Source organism: Barbus barbus, assembly GCF_936440315.1.
Source record: "Barbus barbus genome assembly, chromosome: 6".
Classification (NCBI taxonomy): domain Eukaryota; kingdom Metazoa; phylum Chordata; class Actinopteri; order Cypriniformes; family Cyprinidae; genus Barbus; species Barbus barbus.
The window spans coordinates 30,666,928-30,686,883 of record NC_136734.1 but is presented as its reverse complement, the minus strand read 5'-3'; the positions used below and the strand labels follow the sequence as shown (position 1 = coordinate 30,686,883).

At 37.2% G+C, this 19,956-nt stretch overlaps 2 protein-coding genes across 5 annotated transcripts; one reads left to right on the top strand and one right to left on the bottom strand.

Annotated features, from left to right (window-relative positions):
- Positions 1 to 200: 200 nt before the first annotated feature.
- On the bottom strand, positions 201 to 1,392 carry mrpl41 (mitochondrial ribosomal protein L41). Its single transcript, XM_079418874.1, has 2 exons — positions 1,336 to 1,392; positions 201 to 810 (listed from the first exon to the last, which is right to left on the bottom strand). Exon 2 carries the CDS (start codon positions 780 to 782, stop codon positions 375 to 377), a length of 408 nt encoding a protein of 135 aa, XP_079275000.1. The 5' UTR covers positions 783 to 810; positions 1,336 to 1,392; the 3' UTR covers positions 201 to 374.
- A 474-nt stretch (positions 1,393 to 1,866) lies between these two features.
- pnpla7b (patatin-like phospholipase domain containing 7b) lies at positions 1,867 to 17,397 on the top strand. Of its 4 annotated transcripts, none has more exons than XM_079419455.1 (36): positions 1,867 to 1,952; positions 2,764 to 2,807; positions 2,994 to 3,068; positions 3,176 to 3,260; positions 3,437 to 3,516; positions 3,640 to 3,728; positions 3,816 to 3,956; positions 4,069 to 4,228; positions 4,329 to 4,409; positions 4,530 to 4,658; positions 5,011 to 5,091; positions 5,198 to 5,363; positions 5,525 to 5,608; positions 5,721 to 5,806; positions 5,896 to 6,051; positions 6,157 to 6,234; positions 6,327 to 6,532; positions 6,962 to 7,093; positions 7,241 to 7,364; positions 7,771 to 7,884; positions 7,969 to 8,044; positions 8,116 to 8,265; positions 8,349 to 8,412; positions 9,160 to 9,328; positions 9,582 to 9,764; positions 11,478 to 11,596; positions 12,517 to 12,673; positions 12,752 to 12,868; positions 12,972 to 13,041; positions 13,120 to 13,236; positions 14,480 to 14,628; positions 15,601 to 15,753; positions 15,836 to 15,952; positions 16,028 to 16,109; positions 16,198 to 16,328; positions 16,414 to 17,397. In XM_079419455.1, exons 2-36 carry the CDS (start codon positions 2,766 to 2,768, stop codon positions 16,480 to 16,482), a joined length of 4,032 nt encoding a protein of 1,343 aa, XP_079275581.1. In that variant the 5' UTR covers positions 1,867 to 1,952; positions 2,764 to 2,765; the 3' UTR covers positions 16,483 to 17,397. The 4 variants fall into 4 exon arrangements, with proteins under 4 accessions (XP_079275581.1, XP_079275580.1, XP_079275579.1 ...); XM_079419454.1 differs by having other exon boundaries at positions 5,525 to 5,644; XM_079419453.1 differs by having other exon boundaries at positions 12,972 to 13,236.
- Positions 17,398 to 19,956: the final 2,559 nt, after the last annotated feature.

Genomic DNA, 19,956 nt, shown 5'->3' with positions numbered 1-19,956 from the left:
TAGTTACAGTTGTTTTCTTTTCCTAATCATAGCTTTATCTACTTTTTATTTGAATCTGTTTATTTAATCAAAAGCTTATATCAAATTTTTCTATTATTTATTTAAATCTTATTTAAAAAAAATTCTGTGAACATTTCCATTAACCCCCAACCCCAGTTTGAAAACCTTGCTTTACAAAATTATGCACACGGGCAATATATCAGTTTTGCAATATATCAGTTTGAAACTTTTCATTTCAGTAGTTTTTAATCATTTCCAGATGAAGAGCCAAATATGAAATGGTTTTAATTTTTCATGACTTCTCTTCAGAAGTTTAAGAAAACATCACATACTTGTTTACAGTCCATAAGCAAACCACTGAAACACAAAGTCATTTAACGAACAAAGTTCCTGGGATGTAGCTTGAACAGCTTCCCCTCTTCTGTTTTATCTAATCCATATTTCTCAAGCGTCTCCTCATTGAAAACCCCTTCCTCAATGTCTCTCTCGATCTGTGGGGCCACCACCTGATTAAAGAGCATCTCTGGAGTCATGGGCGGCTCCGTCCCTGCAGGGGTCTTGTACGACACATATGGTTTCAGGTTGAATCCTTCCAGATTGGGCACCACAAACTCTGGTATCATGGCCTGTACAGGTATGAACTTCCTGCTGGAGGTGAGGACTCCAGTGGGTCTCGCACCTCTGCTCTTGTAGAATGTCCTGGGCCCACGCTTGCTTGTGAACTCTGCCATTCTGTCGGCTCCTCTCACAAGCCCCCGCGTCAGCGCTGTCAGCACCCCCATGTTACAGTGATTTAACTGCAGCAACAACCTGTTCAGAAACCAGTTCAATTGAATTATGTTTTAAACAACTTCATAACATTACTTCTGGAAATTAATTATATTTTAACAATGTTACACTATATTACAGTGTTATATATAATTAACTGTATATGTGTGTATATATATACACATATATTAACTATGATTTTACAGTCGTAGTAACAAAAATCGTATATAAAGAGTAAGTTACGAAGGAAGCAAATGAACCGATGCTCCATGTGCAGTTGTGGGTTGGTAATTAGCATGAACACTAAACATTATATATTTACAACCGTCATTAAATTATGTATTTTTGTATATCAAGCAAGAATGACAACAAAATGAATATCTTGACATCTTTTAAAGGTCTGCATTCTAGTTCAATGTTTTTAGAAACACTGCTTCAAAATTAAGAATGAAAGCTATTAATCACTTTTACACATATCGCGATAAAATAATGAAAACGTATCAGGCCGAATATAAAGTATAAGTTAATGAAATATGTAGAAATCAATAAAAAAAAAGACACACTAACCTTGAACAGTGTGTTACTGCGCTTTCAAGAGGATCACTGTATTCCCACGTTCAGCGTGAAAAAGAATTCAACTGTGATTGGTCAGATCAGCTTGGAGATAGCCAATAGGAGTAGCGAATACTGAAAAGCGGCTCTGCGTTGGTTCTCAGCAGTGTTGCCATATCCGTTTTTTAAAAGTTTTTTTGGGCTTGTTTTAATAAACTCATAAATTCTAGCGAGTCGCATTGTTTTTTAAAATCAGAATGCAAACCAAGAAAAGAGCAATAATATGTAAGTGAACCAATGTATCGCTTAGTCTAACGTAGTATACAAAGTATTTATTTTAATAATAAATAAAATCAAATAAGTTGAAAGAATAGAAAAAGAATAGAGAACGCTGTTAGAGGGTCGATATTTTTTTATAAATAAAAAGTAAACATGATTTATGATGAGTACATCTGATCAATGAAATTAAGCAATTCTCCGTCCTCCATAATCCAAAAGATTATTTTGGGTGTTTAATCAGACAGTTTTGGGGGAGGATCTGGCAACACGTGTAATCATTGTGAATGGAATCCCTGGGAGACTCCGAACTGCATTGAGAGTGACCAAAACAGTTTGGAAACGCTGTTCAGAAGGTATTTTCCATTTATCTATTGATATTATTTGCATCTTCGCGTTATACAACCTCATATTGTTTTTACAATCTTGTTAAATGCAGTGATTGACAGTGTAATTGATTACAAATGCGTGTTTATAGCCCCGGCTTGTGCGTAAACAACAGAACCGTGTTTACCTCTGACCCAGAGCCACATTCCTCCTCATGCACCCCGTCCTAAAACAATCAAATTCTCATTTCCAATGTTTTTTCCATTATGTGAAAGACACTTAAAATTGAAGTTTTAGCGTCACCTTCACCCTGTGGTGAGAGTTTGACTTTATCCCCTGGCTGAGGGTCTCATGAATCACATCAACAGGGTGTCAGATTGCAGTGAGGGGTGACAGGCAGTGTCACATGATCCCCTGACTCAGGTTGGAGCAGACAGAATCCCTCCCACTGCCATTTTCATTTGTAGTTTGGTAGATTTTTTTAAAACAATGTTCCCATTTTTAAACATTTTGGAAACTGTAGAAATATTATGAAATACAGGTCAAATAAATAAATAAATTTGATGGCAATGCAAATACTTTCCCATCACATTTGTTGCTATGACACATTTTGGAAAGTGAGCTGCAGTTGTGTGAGGTTTTAACTCATATTTAGTAGAAATAGGTATTATGTAACTATTCTAATGTTATAATTAACATAAGCATGTACATAGAAATGGCTTCATGCCTCTTTAATAGGTATTGTGTATTTTAAGAACATTACGAGTTATAAAATAAGCATGATATAGGTAATTGGATTTGTGCAAAATATGTTGATTTCTGATTTCTCCTCAATGTAAGATATGGAAGAAAAAGAACAAGATGATACATGCAGTATATTTCCGGTAAGACATATAAAAAATATGTTTTTGAATTTTCTGAAAGTGTGTACCTGAGTGTTTTTGAATCAGTAAATACATAAATAAAGCCATGCTGCTGTTTACTATTTATCATCTTTATCTTCTACTGAGGTCATTTGCAGTAAGGTGTGGTTTATAATGATGATTTTGTTATGTTTTTGTTTATTCTAGGCAGTGCTGCCATCTGGGAATGAGATCAAGGCTCGAGTGCAGCACTTCATAGAGGATCAGTTACAGAGTACCATGGTATTTGACAGTTTTGCCTATGTTTTAGTGACTGAGTAGTCTGTATTGTTTGTCTTGCAGACAAAGTTTATTACTGTCATGACTATTATTGTCATCTCATAACACAGTGGACTGGTGTGCTGATTGGAGCGGCTGTTGCAATTTCATTTATCAGTATTGTTGCCTTTTTTCTGCACAGAAGATACAAGTTTGGTGAGTGTGAGATTGTTAATGATTTTCACAAATGCTCCATAAATATAAAAAATAAACATAATAGAGATGGGATAGAATGTAGGTGCTATGTGATAAAATTGTGAAATATAAATGCCTGATATCCAGGTTTTCAGATTTTGTGTTTTTCATCAACCATTTTTCCTTTGATTTTCCAGAAGAGCAAGCTGAAGGTCCTAAATATCGTTTCAGAAAAAGAGACAAAGTGATGTTTTATGGCAGGAAGATAATGAGAAAGGTACCAGAACTTCTTACTTCATATGGAAAATACCTTGTTTCTTGTGTTACTTTCAACAACATGATTAATGTGATGGTCATGGGTTGATTTTAAATCGCAGTGTTGTTATTTGTGGCCATTCAGGTCCAGACCTTATCCTCACCTGTCACCTCAGGTCCGGTATCTCAAAAGCGATCCAGAAAAAGAACAAAAGTTCTATCAATAGCTCGCAAGTACGTGAAAAGTCACAAACCAAGAAAAATCAAACATTTAAAAGCCAATCCATTACCATCTAAACTTCCTCTCCATCTCCCTATCAGAATCCTGCGTATCCGAAGGGAGCCACCGGCCCTGCAGCCAAAAGAGCCTCCACCTTCACTCTTGGAAGCAGATCTAACTGAATTTGACATGCAGAACTCTCACCTGCCCTCTGAGGTTCTGTATATGCTGAAAAATGTCAGGTTGGTACCTTGTCATGCTATCCTACATAATAAACAACGCATAAAATCCAAGCTCTAATGGTCTGGCAATGCTGTTCAGAAGCTAATGTGTTGCGATCTGTCTGTTTCTCAGGGTTCTGGGTCATTTTGAGAAGCCTCTGTTCCTGGAACTGTGTCGCCACATGGTGTTTGTGCAGCTGCAGCAAGGGGAAGGATTATTCCGGCCAGGTGACACTGATGACAGCATCTTTGTGGTGCAGGATGGGCGTCTTGATCTGTGTATCCATGAGAATGTAAGAGCCAAACAAAATACCTGTTTTTAATCTATCCTACTGAAAATGTCTTTGTTTTCAGTCTATTATATAGATTTGTATTTTTGTTTCCCTGGCTCAGGATGGGACTGAGGTTGTGGTGAAGCACGTTTTGCCTGGAGACAGTGTTCACAGTCTTCTCAGCATCCTCGACGTTATCACTGTAAAAACCCATCTGGCCTCATTTTTGCCCACTCTGATATGCAAATGTCTGTCATCTGACCTGTTTTCATGCTCACAGAGTTTTAAAATGTGTCTCATATTTGAACCCGTTATTCTGCAGGGACATCCAGCTCCATATAAAACTGTCTCAGCCAGGGCAGCAGCCCCAACCACTGTTCTCCGCCTTCCTGCACAGGCTTTCCAATCCGTCTTTGAGAAATACCCAGAGACCCTAGTCCGAGTTACTCAGGTATAACCTAAAGCCTAAAATCCATCAAATTTTTTAAATGCTTTTGTCTCTTAGGTCACAAATGTTGCAATTATTTGATTCAAAATGTACTTTATTCATGTGATGACAGCTGAATTTTCAGCAGTGACGTGATTCAAAAATTATAGTAATATGCTGATTTGGTGCTCAAGAAACATTATTATCAATGTTGATCACAGTTCAGGATTCTTTGATGAACAAAGTTAAAAAGAACAGCTTTTTTTTTTTTTTTTTCAAGTAAGTCAAATATGAGACTCAGTCAAATGGTCTATTAGAAATACTAGTTTTGTTTTGCTTATGATAGGATACAGCTTTTTTCTTTCTTTTTTTTTAGATCATCATGGTGCGTCTTCAGAGAGTTACCTTTCTTGCCCTACACAACTATCTGGGCCTGACCACCGAACTTTTCAATAAGGTAAGATGTTTATAAATCATGCTCTACTTTTGGAAAATATGTTAAGGTATTACAATATTTTTTACAGTACATATGTCGAATAGACCATTACTATCATATCATGTAGGAAAGTCAAGCTGTTCCACTGGTCTCAGTGGCTACTGTTGTAGGAGAAGCCAGTCCAGGCAAAGGACTACGCAGGCACTCACAGACAATTGAGGAAGTTTCTGAAAAGGTCCCGCAGAGGTCAACAGACTGTTATAGTGACACAAGTCAGATGCACAGAGGAGAGGGTATGTTTGTGTATGTAGTTAAATATTTGCTGTGATGTTAAAGCAGAATTTTAATCTGTACAATCTTGTTCAAACTTTCCTAATATTATCCTAATTAAAGTAAACAAAAACAATCACTAAAACAGCATTTAGGTCTTATTTTCTCTTTTGTTTTTTGGAAGATGGTGGGAAGCATCTTACAGAAAGTCCTACCGCTTTATTCAGGAAGTCTCGCTCACTGTCAACACCTTTCGACGGCGCCCATGGTAGTGCTTTACCATGCACCTTTGACAAAATACCCAGTACTGACTTTGACCTTGTACAAAATGGTTGAATACATTCATAATGAACATGTGCTAATGTGTGCTTATCTTCCAGCTGGTTCTCCTGACCACAGTATGGCCTTTGACAGGGCAAGCTTTACAAAAGAGGAAGCCCCTACAAGTCCTATTGCCATTCATAAGGTGGCGTAATTTTATAAAACACATAAAAATGCCATAAACTGTCCTTCTTTTTCTTGTATACCTTAATTGTGCCTTCGTTTCTCGTCCAGTCTATACGGAAGAAGTCGGTGACAATGCAACATTCTCCTTCAGCTGTGTTTCACTACTCAGACACTGGGGGGCACTCCAGCCACATGCACCATTGTAAAGTTAATGCCATTTTTCAAGCTGCCAAGAAGGACTTGCTTAAAATTTTTCAGCTTCAGGTCACGCCGCATTTTATGAATTGATCTACTGAAGTAAGAAGTTTGATGTAGTTATAATGTTGGCCCTGGATTTTTATGTAACTTAAAAATGTAACTGTGCTCCAGGACCCCAGTCTTCTGGACGATAGGGTGACTCTGAGACAAGTTAAGGCGGGCTCTGTGGTTGCAAGCGAGGGAGATCAGGTAGAAAGTTACCTGTGACTTTGACTACACTATAGTGTAATTATCAATTTCAAGTCACATGTGAATCCATTTCTTCTTTGTGTCTGTGACAGGATGTGAGCGTGCAGTTTGTCATCTCAGGAGCTCTCCATGTGTACCAGAGACTGATTGACAGAGAGAAAGAAACGTGTCTTTTTGTGACTCACCCTGGAGAAATGGTGGGCCACCTGGCCGTTCTCACAGGAGAGCCTCTCATTTTTTCTGTGCGTGCACACCGTGACTGCTGCTTCCTGTCTATCTCCAAAACACACTTCTACGAGTATGTGATGTGCACCAAATTTCACTTAAGGCGATTAAAAATTCTAGCAAATGTACTCCCCACCAGCTGTAAGGACAAATCCAACAAAATCCAAGACTATTATGCAGAAAAATTCATCATTTGTTGAGAAAAATTCATAATTTCATGCTTTCCAGTATTTATAAACTGCTTCTGAAAATGAAGCACAGACACCAAATAAGACACCAAAGCCTTTTGGGTTTATTAAACCCTATGTAGACAGCTTTTTTATGTAAATGTTTTTCAGAATTTGGCTGTTTTGTGGGACATAATTCAATAAAAACAAAATAAAAATAAATAAAAATAAAAATAATTATGCAAGAATTTAAGATTTAGTTTAAAATTATATAAAATTAAGTATAGTGTATCAGAACACTGCTTAACATGTCAACTGTGTGTTTTATCCACTAGGATAATGCGTGCTGAGCCTCGGATGGTGTTAAATGTAGCTCACACAGTGGTACGGAGGGTCTCCTCCTTTGTCCGACAGATTGATTTTGCCCTGGACTGGATGGCACTGGAGGCCGGACGGGCTGTCTATAGGTAAGCACACTTTTCCAATACAATCTCTCAGTTCCAGATCTCTATGTCTAAGGTCACTGTTCTCCTTTCCGATGTTGTAAGAACTTGAAAGTGCATGTAAAATATATTTCAGGTAATACTTTAATTTTTCTCTTTTGGCTTTCTCAGACAAGGTGATAAGTCAGACAGCACTTTCATTGTTCTGAGTGGACGTCTGCGTTCTGTCATCATGAAGGATGATGGGAAAAAAGAGCTTGCTGGAGAGTATGGACGGGGAGACCTCATTGGTGTGGTAAGTGGAGGAGTGTGTGCGTGTGTCTATATACTGGTGTACTTTCAAAAGTTGATCAAATATATTTTTAGAAGCTATATTGGCAACACTTTACTTAAAGCCTTTATGTATAATGCATTATAAAAGTAGTTTTAATGCATTAATTATGCATTGTAATGCACCTTATAATGCATTGTTGCACGAATAATTGTAATTCTACAGTTAATACATTATAACACTTATAAATTCATTGTTACACTATTTATTATAATTATTTACAAGGATATAATGTATTACAATGCACATTATAAATCATTTTATTGATTTAATAACCCTTTAATATATATTTTAGATAATTTTGTGGAGTGTTTAATAAAAAAATCCTTCTGCAGTTTCCATCTTTTAAAAATGTGTGTGCTGGTGTTAGGTGGAAGCTTTGACTCATTTAAACAGAGCCACTACAGTCCATGCAGTCCGAGACTCTGAACTGGCCAAACTGCCTGAAGGAGCTCTTAACTCTATTAAGAGGAAATATCCACAGGTTAGACCATTTAAAGACCATTAAATCATTAACACATCATGATATTCTGTTGCATATACATTAACACATCACACTCCTTCATAGGTTGTGACTCGCCTGATTCATCTTCTTGGGCAGAAAATCTTGGGCAACATGCAGCAAGTGAATGGTCCACTATCAGGTGTGTGTTTGTGAAACATTTCTGTGTTTGTGTTTTGTATTTTCCCTAATGCACATGAATGATCTTCACAGTGCGCAGTCTGGGTTTTCAAACACCTAGCAGTAAGTGGGAAGCAGGTAACCCAGCCGCCAATTTGTCTACGGTCGCCATACTACCTGTGTCTGAGGAGGTGCCTTTGACCGCCTTCACGCTGGAGCTGCAGCATGCTCTCAGTGCTATTGGTCAGCTATTGATCTCGTTTCCCTCCTTAATTTGCCTCAAAGTAAAGGTAATACTAAGTTGACTGTCTTAACTTTTTAATTAGGCCCCACTTTGCTCCTAACCAGTGACATCATCAGACAGCGCCTGGGTGTTGCAGCCTTGGACAGGTGAGACTGGAGTTGTATTCACCTTTTTCTTCAACTCGGAAGCCTAAATGGTAAAACTGTTTGCACTACAAAGCAGTGTGTTCATTATTAAGATAATACACTAAATGAATATGGTAAGACACACCAATTTTCAATATCAAGCAGCAAAACAAACTATGTTGTACAGCTAAAAATAGCTGGACGTGGATGAGACCAGAAGCTAGACCCACAGACTTTACAAATGGCTAGCCCATTTTTACAGGAAGAAAAAGGTGGACACTTGTATGCTATGCACTGGGAAATGCATGAGAAAAACATACTTATATTATTTAAAAGAAATGTATAAAGACAGTATGCCAGATTTGGGATGCACTGCCACATCATAAATGCTCTTCAATTTCACAGACTTCCTTTGTAACGTTAGCATCTGCATGTACTGTAGGTGTTAACTTCTAGCTAAATTCATTACCTTACAAATCTTTATAGCCTATTGAACTTTTACACTAATGCATACAAAAACACTGAAGCAACTTTTGCATTCCTTACCATTTTTCTGCAACTGAAAGAGACTAAAATTTCTACTGCCTTTAGAAATCATATATTCAATTTTCAGTGGACTATGATTTGGGGAGCATTCATTCTAATCTCGCATACCATTTAAGATGGGTATTATGCAAATTGGGATGCATTGTAAAAAAAATTCCAGTCAAATGTTGTGTTTTGTTTCCTCTGATGTACTGGTTATTTCATTTATTATTTCCTTTTCAGTGTTCATGAGTATCGTTTGTCAAGCTGGTTGGGTCAACAAGAGGACATCCACCGGATTGTTCTGTATCAGTCTGACAGTTCTCTGACTCCTTGGACTCAACGTTGCATCAGACAGGCAGACTGCATCATCATAGTGGGTGTGGGGGAACTGGAGCCCACTGTGGGAGAGGTGAATTGTTATTAAAAAAAGTTTTGCCTATAAAGAGGTAAATACTGCTTTTTAAGCTTATTTTTAAAAGCATTAACTCGCATGAGATGAAGACTCCAGTCATATCAATATCCCAATAAAACGGATTTATTTTACATGGAGGGGATTGCGTGACAGGGGCTGACATGCCTAATTCATTGAATTAATGATTGTACATACATTTCTGTTCAATTGTTTGGTAAACTGAGCTTTTGGGATCTGTTTGTGGTATCAGCTAGAGAGAATGCTAGAGAGCAGTGCTGTGAGAGCTCAGAAGCAGCTGATCCTGTTGCACCGTGAGGACGGGCCTCCACCAAGAGGAACAGCAGAATGGCTCAACATGCGCAGCTGGATCTCTAGACATCTGCATCTGTCCTGTCCCCACAGGGTCTTCTCCAAGAGGAGTCTGCCTAAACTGGTACCAATGTTAACATTCTATTGTTGTAAATGTGAATGCTGTTATCAAGCCTGAGACAAATCCATCAAGTTTCCAAACCACAAATGCAATGCAGATTTATTTTAGATTACTAAAACTAAAACCATAAAACAGTTACTCACTTAAAAGAAAATGAAAATTTACAGAGTCCCACACATGACATGCAGAAAAAAAAGAAAAATCGTGCGCATGATTTACTAATGTACTAATTGTGCGCATGATTTACGTTTCCTCGGTTTACTAAATAACTTATTGCAACAATATAAAATAGACATAAATACATTTATACATTAAAATTTTTAATTAAAACAATAAATAAACAATTGGCCAGAAGAGAACTGGCCCCCCAACTGAGCCTGGTTTCTCCCAAGGTTTTTTTTTCTCCATTCTGTCACAGAGGGAGTTCTGGTTCCTTGCCGCTGTCGCCTCTGGCTTCCTCAGTTGGGGACACTTGATTTCTAGTGATTATCATCAATTTGATTTCACAGATTTCTATTTAAACTAAACTGAGCTAGACAATGACATCTCTGAATTCAATAATGAAATGCCTTTAACTGAAAATTGAATGTTTAATCTTATTATTATACATTACTGACACTGTATCCTCCAATGTGATACTGTTAAGTGCTTTAACACAATCTGTTTTGTTAAAAGCGCTATATAAATAAAGATGACTTGACTAAATCATGCTCACGATTTACTCGTTTAAAGTAAATCGTGCTTGGGAAATAATAATTTGATCCACTTCCTGCCTGCATTCTCATTACTGCTGTTATGTACTGATGTTATGTTATTGATGGAAACACTTTAATTTTAACTTTTATTTTGAGCTGGGAATGAGTTATACACACATTCTCAAAAGCGTTGCAGCATTGCATGGAATCATTTTAAGTGAGAGGCATCGGTTTATGAGAATGCAGATAGGAAGTGGAACGACTTATTTCGTGCACACGATTTGCTTAAAAGGAGGGAACAAATTATTATATTAAGCGCAAGTTTTACTTAAAACGAGGGAATGAATTAGTAAATTGTGTGCACAATATAGTTTTTTCCTGCATGTCATGTGCGGGGCTCCCTTACAATTAACTAAAAAAAAAACATCAATATCAGTGATATAAACTAATCACACGTAGGGTCATGGGGATGCTGGAGTCCAGGGCCATAGGCAGGAAAACACCTTAGCAAATTAATCTCACCATACATATAACTAATAATACATATTAAAAGCTTTACTAAAAAGGTATGTTTGGAGCTATTTCTTATTGCTAATGCAGTAGGTAATGAATCCCATTCCTTTGGAATGGGGACTATGACTGTAAAACTAAATTTTAAGACCAGATTTGAAGTGAATACCGAGACATTTCACACAGTTCAAGCAAAGTTATCGAATGGCTTCAGAAGACTTGTAACATAGTGTATGAGTTGTATAGACTACTGTGACAAATTTATGATTTACTTGGGCTGCATTACAGAAACATTCTAACTCTGAATTATATCCTATCTGTTTAGTAACCATGGTATTTTCACTGAAGAAACAGAACTTTCCAAATCTTAACTAAAGAAATTTCTGTAATGCAGCTGGACCCCATCCACTTTTATTAAGTGATCGTTCTTCAAAAGTTTTTTTCCTGTGTGACCTAATCTACTCATCATCTCATATCCGTGCAAACTCCCACTTTCCTCTTCTCCTGTCAGAGAGAGATGTATCAGCGGGTATTTGAGAAGCCTCCCGACCGGCATTCTGATTTCTCGCGTCTGGCTCGGATCCTGACAGGCAACGCTATCGCTCTGGTACTGGGAGGAGGGGGGGCCAGGTACGAATTTGTCTTCCCCTTCATCACCAGTAATTCTGTTCCTCCTCAATCCATGTGGCCTGCTGCCAACAACATTTCTCACATACATAATCTAGCAAAAGCATGTTGATGTTGGCTTCTTCAATCATCTGTAGTTCAGTAGTCTCTTGAATTATTTATCCTTTGCATTATTAGAAGTTTGTATCCATTTACGTTTTGTAATTTTGTGCTCATCAACTAATCCTAATATAGCGAATTCTAACCCATTAGTGTTATTTTGGGGTTCAAATTCTCAGCATGTCTGTGGTTTCTCTCGATGATAGCGACTCTTTGTCTACTCTCTGTCCCTGCCTGCTATCAGTCGTAATCAGCGACTTGTTAAAGGTGGGTCAAACATGATATATAACAGGGCATAAAATGTCTAATCTACTTAACATATTGGTGACAATTTTTCTGTTGTGTGATTCTGTAATTGCAATGATATGAATAGCATGTTACATGTAATTGTCTCTGTGGCCATATTTGCTCATCATCTAGACTTTTAAAATCTTTAATACAGATTTTGCTTACATATGAAGTATGTTTAAAGGTGAAGTGTATAATTTTTGTGTGACTAGCAGAACACAGGTTTTCCAAACCCTCCTTTTGCTCTGCCTCTTGTCAGTCAGACTGGTAGCCCCGCCCCAAAATCATGTGATTGGGTGATCCAGTCTTTGACATGTCAATGTTTGCAAATCATAACAGGATCAATGTTCGCATTCATTGAGGAAATCAAACTACAAATGACTGACTTAGTTTTTACACACGAAACTAGGATGAGAAATTTAAAAAGAAAGTCACTTTACCTTTAAAATGCTTTATTATAAAATACTAATATTACACAATGCTCAACTAAGTACTCTAAGCCAATGTGTGAATATGAAAACACACTATACCCACAGAGGCTGCTCTCAGGTGGGAATCATTCGGGCGTTGAGTGAGGCAGGGATTCCTGTGGATCTGATTGGTGGCACTTCCATTGGTTCCTTGATAGGAGCCCTCTATGCTGAAGAGCGAAGCGTCAGCCGTATGACGGTTAGGGCACGCCAGTGGGCCATGGTGAGACCTTCAACCTGAACACTATTCATGCTGTACATGCAGAACCATGCACTGAGTTGTCTTTTTTGTGCACAACAGGATTTTGGATCCATATTTAAGAAGATCACAGACTTGACGTACCCAGTGACATCCATGTTTACTGGAGCATCATTTAACTCCAGCATTAGTGGAATCTTCCAGGACAAACAAATTGAGGTTCAGTTGTTTGACACTTGACACTGCACAATACAGGCTATTTTAAACATTATATTCTTATTTAAGTCTAAATCTTGAACATATGTCTGTCTTTCTATGGTAGGACCTTTGGATCTCTTATTTCAACATCACCACAGACATCACTGCCTCCTCCATGAGAGTGCACACTGATGGTAACTTCTTTATCTCTAAAACATGTCAACTTTATTTCTCATCTTTTGTCATAGATTTTAACACGTACGCCCTTTTAGGTTCTCTGTGGAGGTACGTGCGTGCCAGCATGTCTCTCTCTGGGTACCTTCCCCCTCTGTGTGACCCTAAAGATGGACACTTGCTCATGGATGGAGGCTACATCAATAACCTACCTGGTTAAGTGTCCTATTGTACTCTAAGGCTGCAAAATTAGAGTTTATTATAAGTATTACTTTTACAAGTTTTACCTCACTTAAAATTTTCATCTGTTTTTAATCAGGATTAGTTCACTTTTAAAAAAACTTTTGCTGATAATTTACTCACCCCCATGTCATCCAAGATGTCCATGTCTTTCTTTCTTCAGTCGAAAAGAAATTAAGGTTTTTGATGAAAACATTTCTCAATATAATGGACTTCATTGGGACCCAAACGGTTCAAGGTCCAAATGACAGTTTCAGTGCAGCTTCAATGGGCTTTAAACGATACCAGACGATGAATAAGGGTCTTATCTAGCGAAACGATCGGTCATTTCAAAAATAAATAAAAAAGTTTAAGTTTTATAAGCACAAATGCTCGCCTTGCTCTGTTCTGTGATGCGCGTTCATGACGTCACGTAATACGCAATGACGTTGAAAAGGTCACGGTTGAGGTAGGCGGAAGTACCGAGTCAGTGTTTACAAATGTGCGGAAGGAGGACCATATACACATATTCAAATGTCTTTGTGTCAGTTTATCATTTAAAATGCCCATTTCGTGTGCGTATCCTGGGTGTTTTAATATTAAAAAGCCTACTGACTCGTACTTCCGCCTACCTCAACCGTGACCTTTTCCACGTAATTGCGTATTATGTGACGTCACGAACGCGCATCACAGAACAGAGCAAGGCGAGCATTTGTGCTTATAAAACTTAAACTTTTTTTGTGCTTTTTCATTTGTGCTTATAAAACTTAAACTTTTTTTGTGCTTTTTCATTTGTGCTTATAAAACTTAAACTTTTTTTGTGCTTTTTCATTTGTGCTTATAAAACTTAAACTTAAACTTTATTTTTGAAATGACCGATTCGTTTCGCTAGATAACACCCTTATTCATCGTCTGGTATCATTTAAAGCCCTTTGAAACTGCACTGAAACTGTCATTTGGACCTTGAACCGTTTGGGTCCCAATGAAGTCCATTATATTGAGAAATGTTTTCATCAAAAACCTTAATTTCTTTTCGACTGAAGAAAGAAAGACATGGACATCTTGGATGACATGGGGGTGAGGAAATTATCAGCAAAAGTTTTTTTAAAAGTGAACTAATCCTTTAATAATCATTTATATTTTCGCCAATTGTAGAATGTCCTATCACCCGGCTCTAAACTGCTAATTGTGAAATGTTAAAATGCTGTAAGGTATTTTAAACATTAAATTTCTGTAAAGCTGACACAGCTCGCTCGATGGGTGCCAAGTTGGTGATTGCCGTTGATGTTGGCAGTCAGGATGAGACCGATCTGACTAATTATGGAGACTCTTTATCTGGATGGTGGCTGCTATGGAAACGCTTGAACCCTCTGTCAGAAAAAGTAAAGGTCAGAAGATATATGGTGATGGTTCAATAAATGGATTTTTATGGGTTATTCAATTACAAACCATTTCCATTACAAATTACAAAACGTTTGTTTGTGTCTATTTCTACAAATAATATAATTACTATATGACATAATAATAATATGCATAATATACACTGGCTTTCAAAAGTTTGGGATCAATAAGATTTTTAATGTTTTTTTAATGGAGTCTCTTTTTCTCATTAAGGCTGAATGTATTTGATCAAAAATACAGAAAAAACAGTAATATTGTGAAATCTTATTGCAATTTCTAATATTGATTTCCTATTTTAATATACTTTAAAACATAATTTTAATCTGTTATGCAGCACTGAATTTTCTTCAGCCGGTACTCCAGTCTTTAGTGTCACATGATCCTTCAGAAATCTTTCTAACTTAAACTGTTGTACTGCTTAATATTTTTTTGGAAACTATGATACTTTTTTATTTGATTCTTTGATGAATAAAGAAGTTAAAATGAACAACGTTTATTCAAAATAGAAGTGTTTAATATAACTTTTTATCCATTTAACACATCCTTGCTGAATAGAAGTATTAATTTCTTAAAAGAAAAAGAAAGAAAAAAATTACTGACTCTAAACTTTTAAATAGTTGTGTTTATTGTAACACCAAATTACTATTTTGAATAAACACTGTTCTTTGTAACTTTTTATTTATCAAAGAATCCTGGAAAAAGTATCACAGAAAAAATATTAAGCAGCACCACAGTTTCCAACATTGATTATAAATCAGCATATCAGAATGATTTTCGAAGGATCATGTGACACTGAAGACTGGAGTAATGACGCTGAAAATTCAGCTTTGCTTCACAGGAATAAATTATATTTTAAAATAAGCCCTAACTGCTTCCCATCATTACTTTACTCCCTTGCATTCACTGGTTCAAGCTGTTTCATCCAAAAATCTGCATTTTTATGGTTTCATATCCTTTAGGTGTTGAACATGGCAGAGATTCAGACCCGTCTGGCTTATGTGTGTTCTGTGCGTCAGCTGGAGATGGTAAAAGACAGCGACTACTGCGAGTATCTGCGACCACCCATAGATCGCTATGGCACACTGGACTTTGGCAAATTTGATGAGATTGCTGTGAGTGGGCTGTCATCATCTCATAGAAACTTTTTATTGCCTTGGCCTTGACTGCAGCAATGACTTTTTTCTGTTATTGCAGGACGTTGGCTACCAGCATGGGAAGACCGTGTTTGATGTGTGGTGTCGGAGCGGGGTGAGAGAGACAATGCTCAAAGACCAACATCAAGAGGAATTCCACAAATCCAGGAGCACTAATGTAAGGGGGTTTGGAGGAGCTTTGCTCATTTTTATGCAGCATCACAAACTAATTCCATGATTATCTACCTTCCAGGTGACCTGTCCCAATGCTTCTTTCACTGATCTAGCTGAAATAGTGTCCAGAATAGAGCCAGTGAAGCAGGCCGTGGTGGATGGTGAGAAATGGATGATCTTCACTCATGCCCTTTCTCCATGCCGTTTGCTCATCTTTGTTTTGTTTCTTACATTCACTAACACGCACAGAGGAGTCTGAGTACCAGACAGACTATGATGAAGATGCAGTGCTATCCGAATTTGATCTGTCCAATCCCAACAGTGAACACAGTGAGCATACTGAAGATGAAGAAGATGAGACAGCAGATACAGCTGATACAGTAAGATAACTGGATACGTGTTATTTATTTATTAATTTTTTTGTATGGTTAATCATAATACTTATGATTTTTAACTTTTACACAGGATGATGAAATGGAGATCAGGACAAGGCGACATCGAGTACACAACCACAACAGCCATCATACCACCTGACCTCAAATACTTTTTTCCAAGATGTTCTGATTTTTTTTCTTCTTTTCAGTATTATGAGCCTTTATAAGGGTTTTTAAGGATTTTAATAAGTAACATTATCAGTATTGGAATTGACTTACTTGAATTGTTAGAAACTAACATGTACTTAAGAGAAAAAGCAAGTATTATGGTACATCTACATTAAACCACTCTCATTTTTTATTCTTTGGGAAGGATGGCTAACACAACACTAAGCTGTCTCAGAGTCCAGTAACAATTGATAAAACTCTGAAACAAAGTGGTTTTCTTGCCTTTACTTTTAGTATTACATTTAATGTTCATGCAAGCTGTCAATGCAACCTCAACACAGTTTACTGTGTGAAATGATAAGCTGTTTTGTATCTATATTATCCTGTTAGTGAAGTTAACACTAGTCCAACTGGTTTATAACCAGAAGAGAATGATGAACTAGTAAACATAACTGAGAGATATTCTGATTTCAGTATTTGTAGCCATTTATATGTTGGTAAATCACGATATAAACCATCCTTTTATTGTGGATTGAGGGTGAAGTGTTGATTGAAGCAGCTGACAATGTTTTATTGTGTTATTTGCCTTATTAAAAGTTCATAGTTGTCTGAATATTTGGTTGATTGCTAAATACTAGATATCTAGTATCTCAAATAATGAGGAATCAATTTCCTTCGTCTTCTGAAATGAGAGTTCATTGTACTATGAAAACATGTAGAGATGCCTGAAATTTCTGGATCTGTAGTGTCTTCCGTGGTTAGTGCGTCGACATATAGCACAACTGTGCTCACGGCGACCCGAGTTTATTTGAGGCCCTTTGCCGATCCTGCCCCCCTCTCTCCACCCATTACTTTCCTGTCTACTCTCAACTGTCCTATCTAATAAAAAAAGGCATAAAAGGCCTGGAAAAAAACTAAATGGAGCAGTCATGGCAAAATCATTTTCAGGACCTTGGACAAGGCCTTACAAAATGTTTCATTTCAGTGTTGGGGAATAATTTATGAATAATTATTAAGAAAATAAATACTGTTTGTTTTCATATCTCTAAAACCATGATGCTATCTCCAACTTTGTAACTCCAGTCAAAGTTAAGATGCCAAGACCCCCCTACACAGGCGATGGTATTTCCTCATGAACTGCTGAAGACCTTATGACAAAGGTCAGTGTTTTCAAACTTTATTCTGTTTGGCATGAGTGACTGGTTCTTTATTGATCTGGCACTCGATGAGATCTCTGAAATTTGCTTCCTACCAAGGGTTTGATTTGATGGATGAATGAGCGGATTGATATTGCCTTTTTTATTGGGGAAGTCGTGGCCTAATGGTTAGAGAGTCGGACACATAATCCAAAGGTTGCGGGTTCGAGCCTCGGGCCGGCAGGGATCGTAGGTGGGGGGGAGTGAATGTCCAGCGCTCTCTCCACCCTCAATACCACGACTGAGGTGCCCTTGAGCAAGGCACCGAACCCCCAACTGCTCCCTGAGTGCCGCAGCATAAATGGCTGCCCACTGCTCCGGGTGTATGTTCACGGTGTGTGTGTGTTCACTGCTGTGTGTGTGTGCACGTTGGATGGGTTAAATGCAGAGCACGAATTCCGAGTATGGGTCACCATACTTGGCAGTATGTCACTTCACTTTTCACTTCACCTGTCACCTTTCACTTCCAGTGATTTTTCAGAATTAACTGACAGCATGACGAGACCAAATGTGCTGCAAACAGTGAGAAGAGAATCTGAATAAATTTCAGACATAATCAAGGTTTCAGCCACCTCTAATTGCAAGCAAGCTGTGTAGACGTGCAAAGGTTTGAAAGGCAAGCAAATATGTTGTTGTTCATAAGCTGTTAATGCCCTTTGTTGGAGGAAACCGCACAAAATTGTAGAAATTTAAAAATAGCTGACCTCAATGGGTTGGGATCAGTACAGTACAGTTTTTTTTTTTTTTTTGAAAGAAGCTATTAATGCTCACAAAGGCTGCATTTATTAGATTTAAAAAATACAAAACAGTAATACTGTGAAATATTATTACAATTTAAAACCGCTATTTCCTATTTTAATATATATTAAAATGTAGTTAATTCCAGTGATGCAAAGCTAAATTTAGCCATTACTCCAGCCTTCAGTGTGACATGATCATTCAGAAATCATTCTAATATACTGATTTAGTGCTCAAGGAACATTTCTTAATATAATCAGTGTTAAAAACAATGTTGAATAATGGCTTAATATTTTTGTGGAAAATGCTACTTTTTTAATTCTTTGATGAAAAGACAGTTCAAAAGAGCAACATTTAATAAAACCTGAATAAAGTTTTTAATTTCATTTTCAAAAAATAAACAAATACATTTAAAAATGTACTGACAGCAAGCATTTAAATGGTAGAGTATACATATCGAATGTGCTTAAACGTACGCCCAATGTTTGAACAACTTAACTCATTCATAGAAATTAATGGTGGATTTGTCAGTATTTTTAATGAATATATAACTCATTATACTTTTTATCTGACAATGTCGACCCAAACTGCATGTTAGTAAATGCACATTTTGAGAAAGTGGAAGGAGGTTTCACCAAAACTTGATGAATACTTCTCAACTTGTTAGTGAAAATGAAAGACCTGGAGGAATCACTGGAAATAATCAGTAAACCTCACACAGACTTCCTTCTGTGGCTCACTGCTCCATTCATTAAAGACTTCCTCAACACACTTAACTGCTTTAGACCTGCATGGAAGTAAAATTAAAGTGACACTCCTCTGATTTACATTTATTTAAGGGATTTAGGTTTTTTACTTCTGTGTTATATACTGTAATGTGCATCTCCTCATCTCCTTGCCTTTCAATTGTAAGAGACTCTCCAGTTGGGCAGAAGCTGAGCATAAAGGAAACACATTTTACGATCTGTAATGATAAACTGATGTTCTTATCCAGCCTTCCGGAGTCTTTATATGCTCCTGTAAAATTTAGTTCTGCAAGAGGAGCTAGAGACAGTCTAGACACAAGCTGGCCAGTCTGATCTGTTTGCTTACTGCAGTCAGATCTTTTCTCTACACACTGACCCTTCTATAAACCACTGTTCATTTAATACACGGCATAAACTTCTGTAGCACAATGAAATTAAGAGTGTCTGTCATTGCTCTATATCTGTCTTTTCATCAATGATAAGTTTTGATTATTTTCAGTCAGGAGATCTTTAAGCTCTGCAGTTTGTATGAGTCAAAGGATTGTGAGGCTGACCTTTTTACTGCCAAACACATCATATTAGGTGCTTAAAGAAAATCCGTCTGGGTAGTTAAAAAATATTGTATGTCTATGAACTTTTATTTTTCAGAATCAAGATTTTAAGATTAAAATACAGTGGAGCCAGAAGGTTTAAGCTCACTAGTCAAAGCTACACTTATATTGCATCTAATTTACAGTAATATGTTGTGTTTGCCATTGCAAATTATCGACCTGCATAACCATCTAA

Coding starts and splice junctions, on each gene's coding strand:
- mrpl41 (XM_079418874.1), bottom strand. CDS start 782: ATGGGGGTGCTGACAGCGCTGACGCGGGGGCTTGTGAGAGGAGCCGAC.
- pnpla7b (XM_079419452.1), top strand. CDS start 2,766: ATGGAAGAAAAAGAACAAGATGATACATGCAGTATATTTCCG. Junction 5,807..5,895: donor GTCCTATTGCCATTCATAAG/GTGGCGTAATTT, acceptor TTTCTCGTCCAG/TCTATACGGAAGAAGTCGGT. Junction 12,869..12,971: donor TCCAGGACAAACAAATTGAG/GTTCAGTTGTTT, acceptor TTTCTATGGTAG/GACCTTTGGATCTCTTATTT.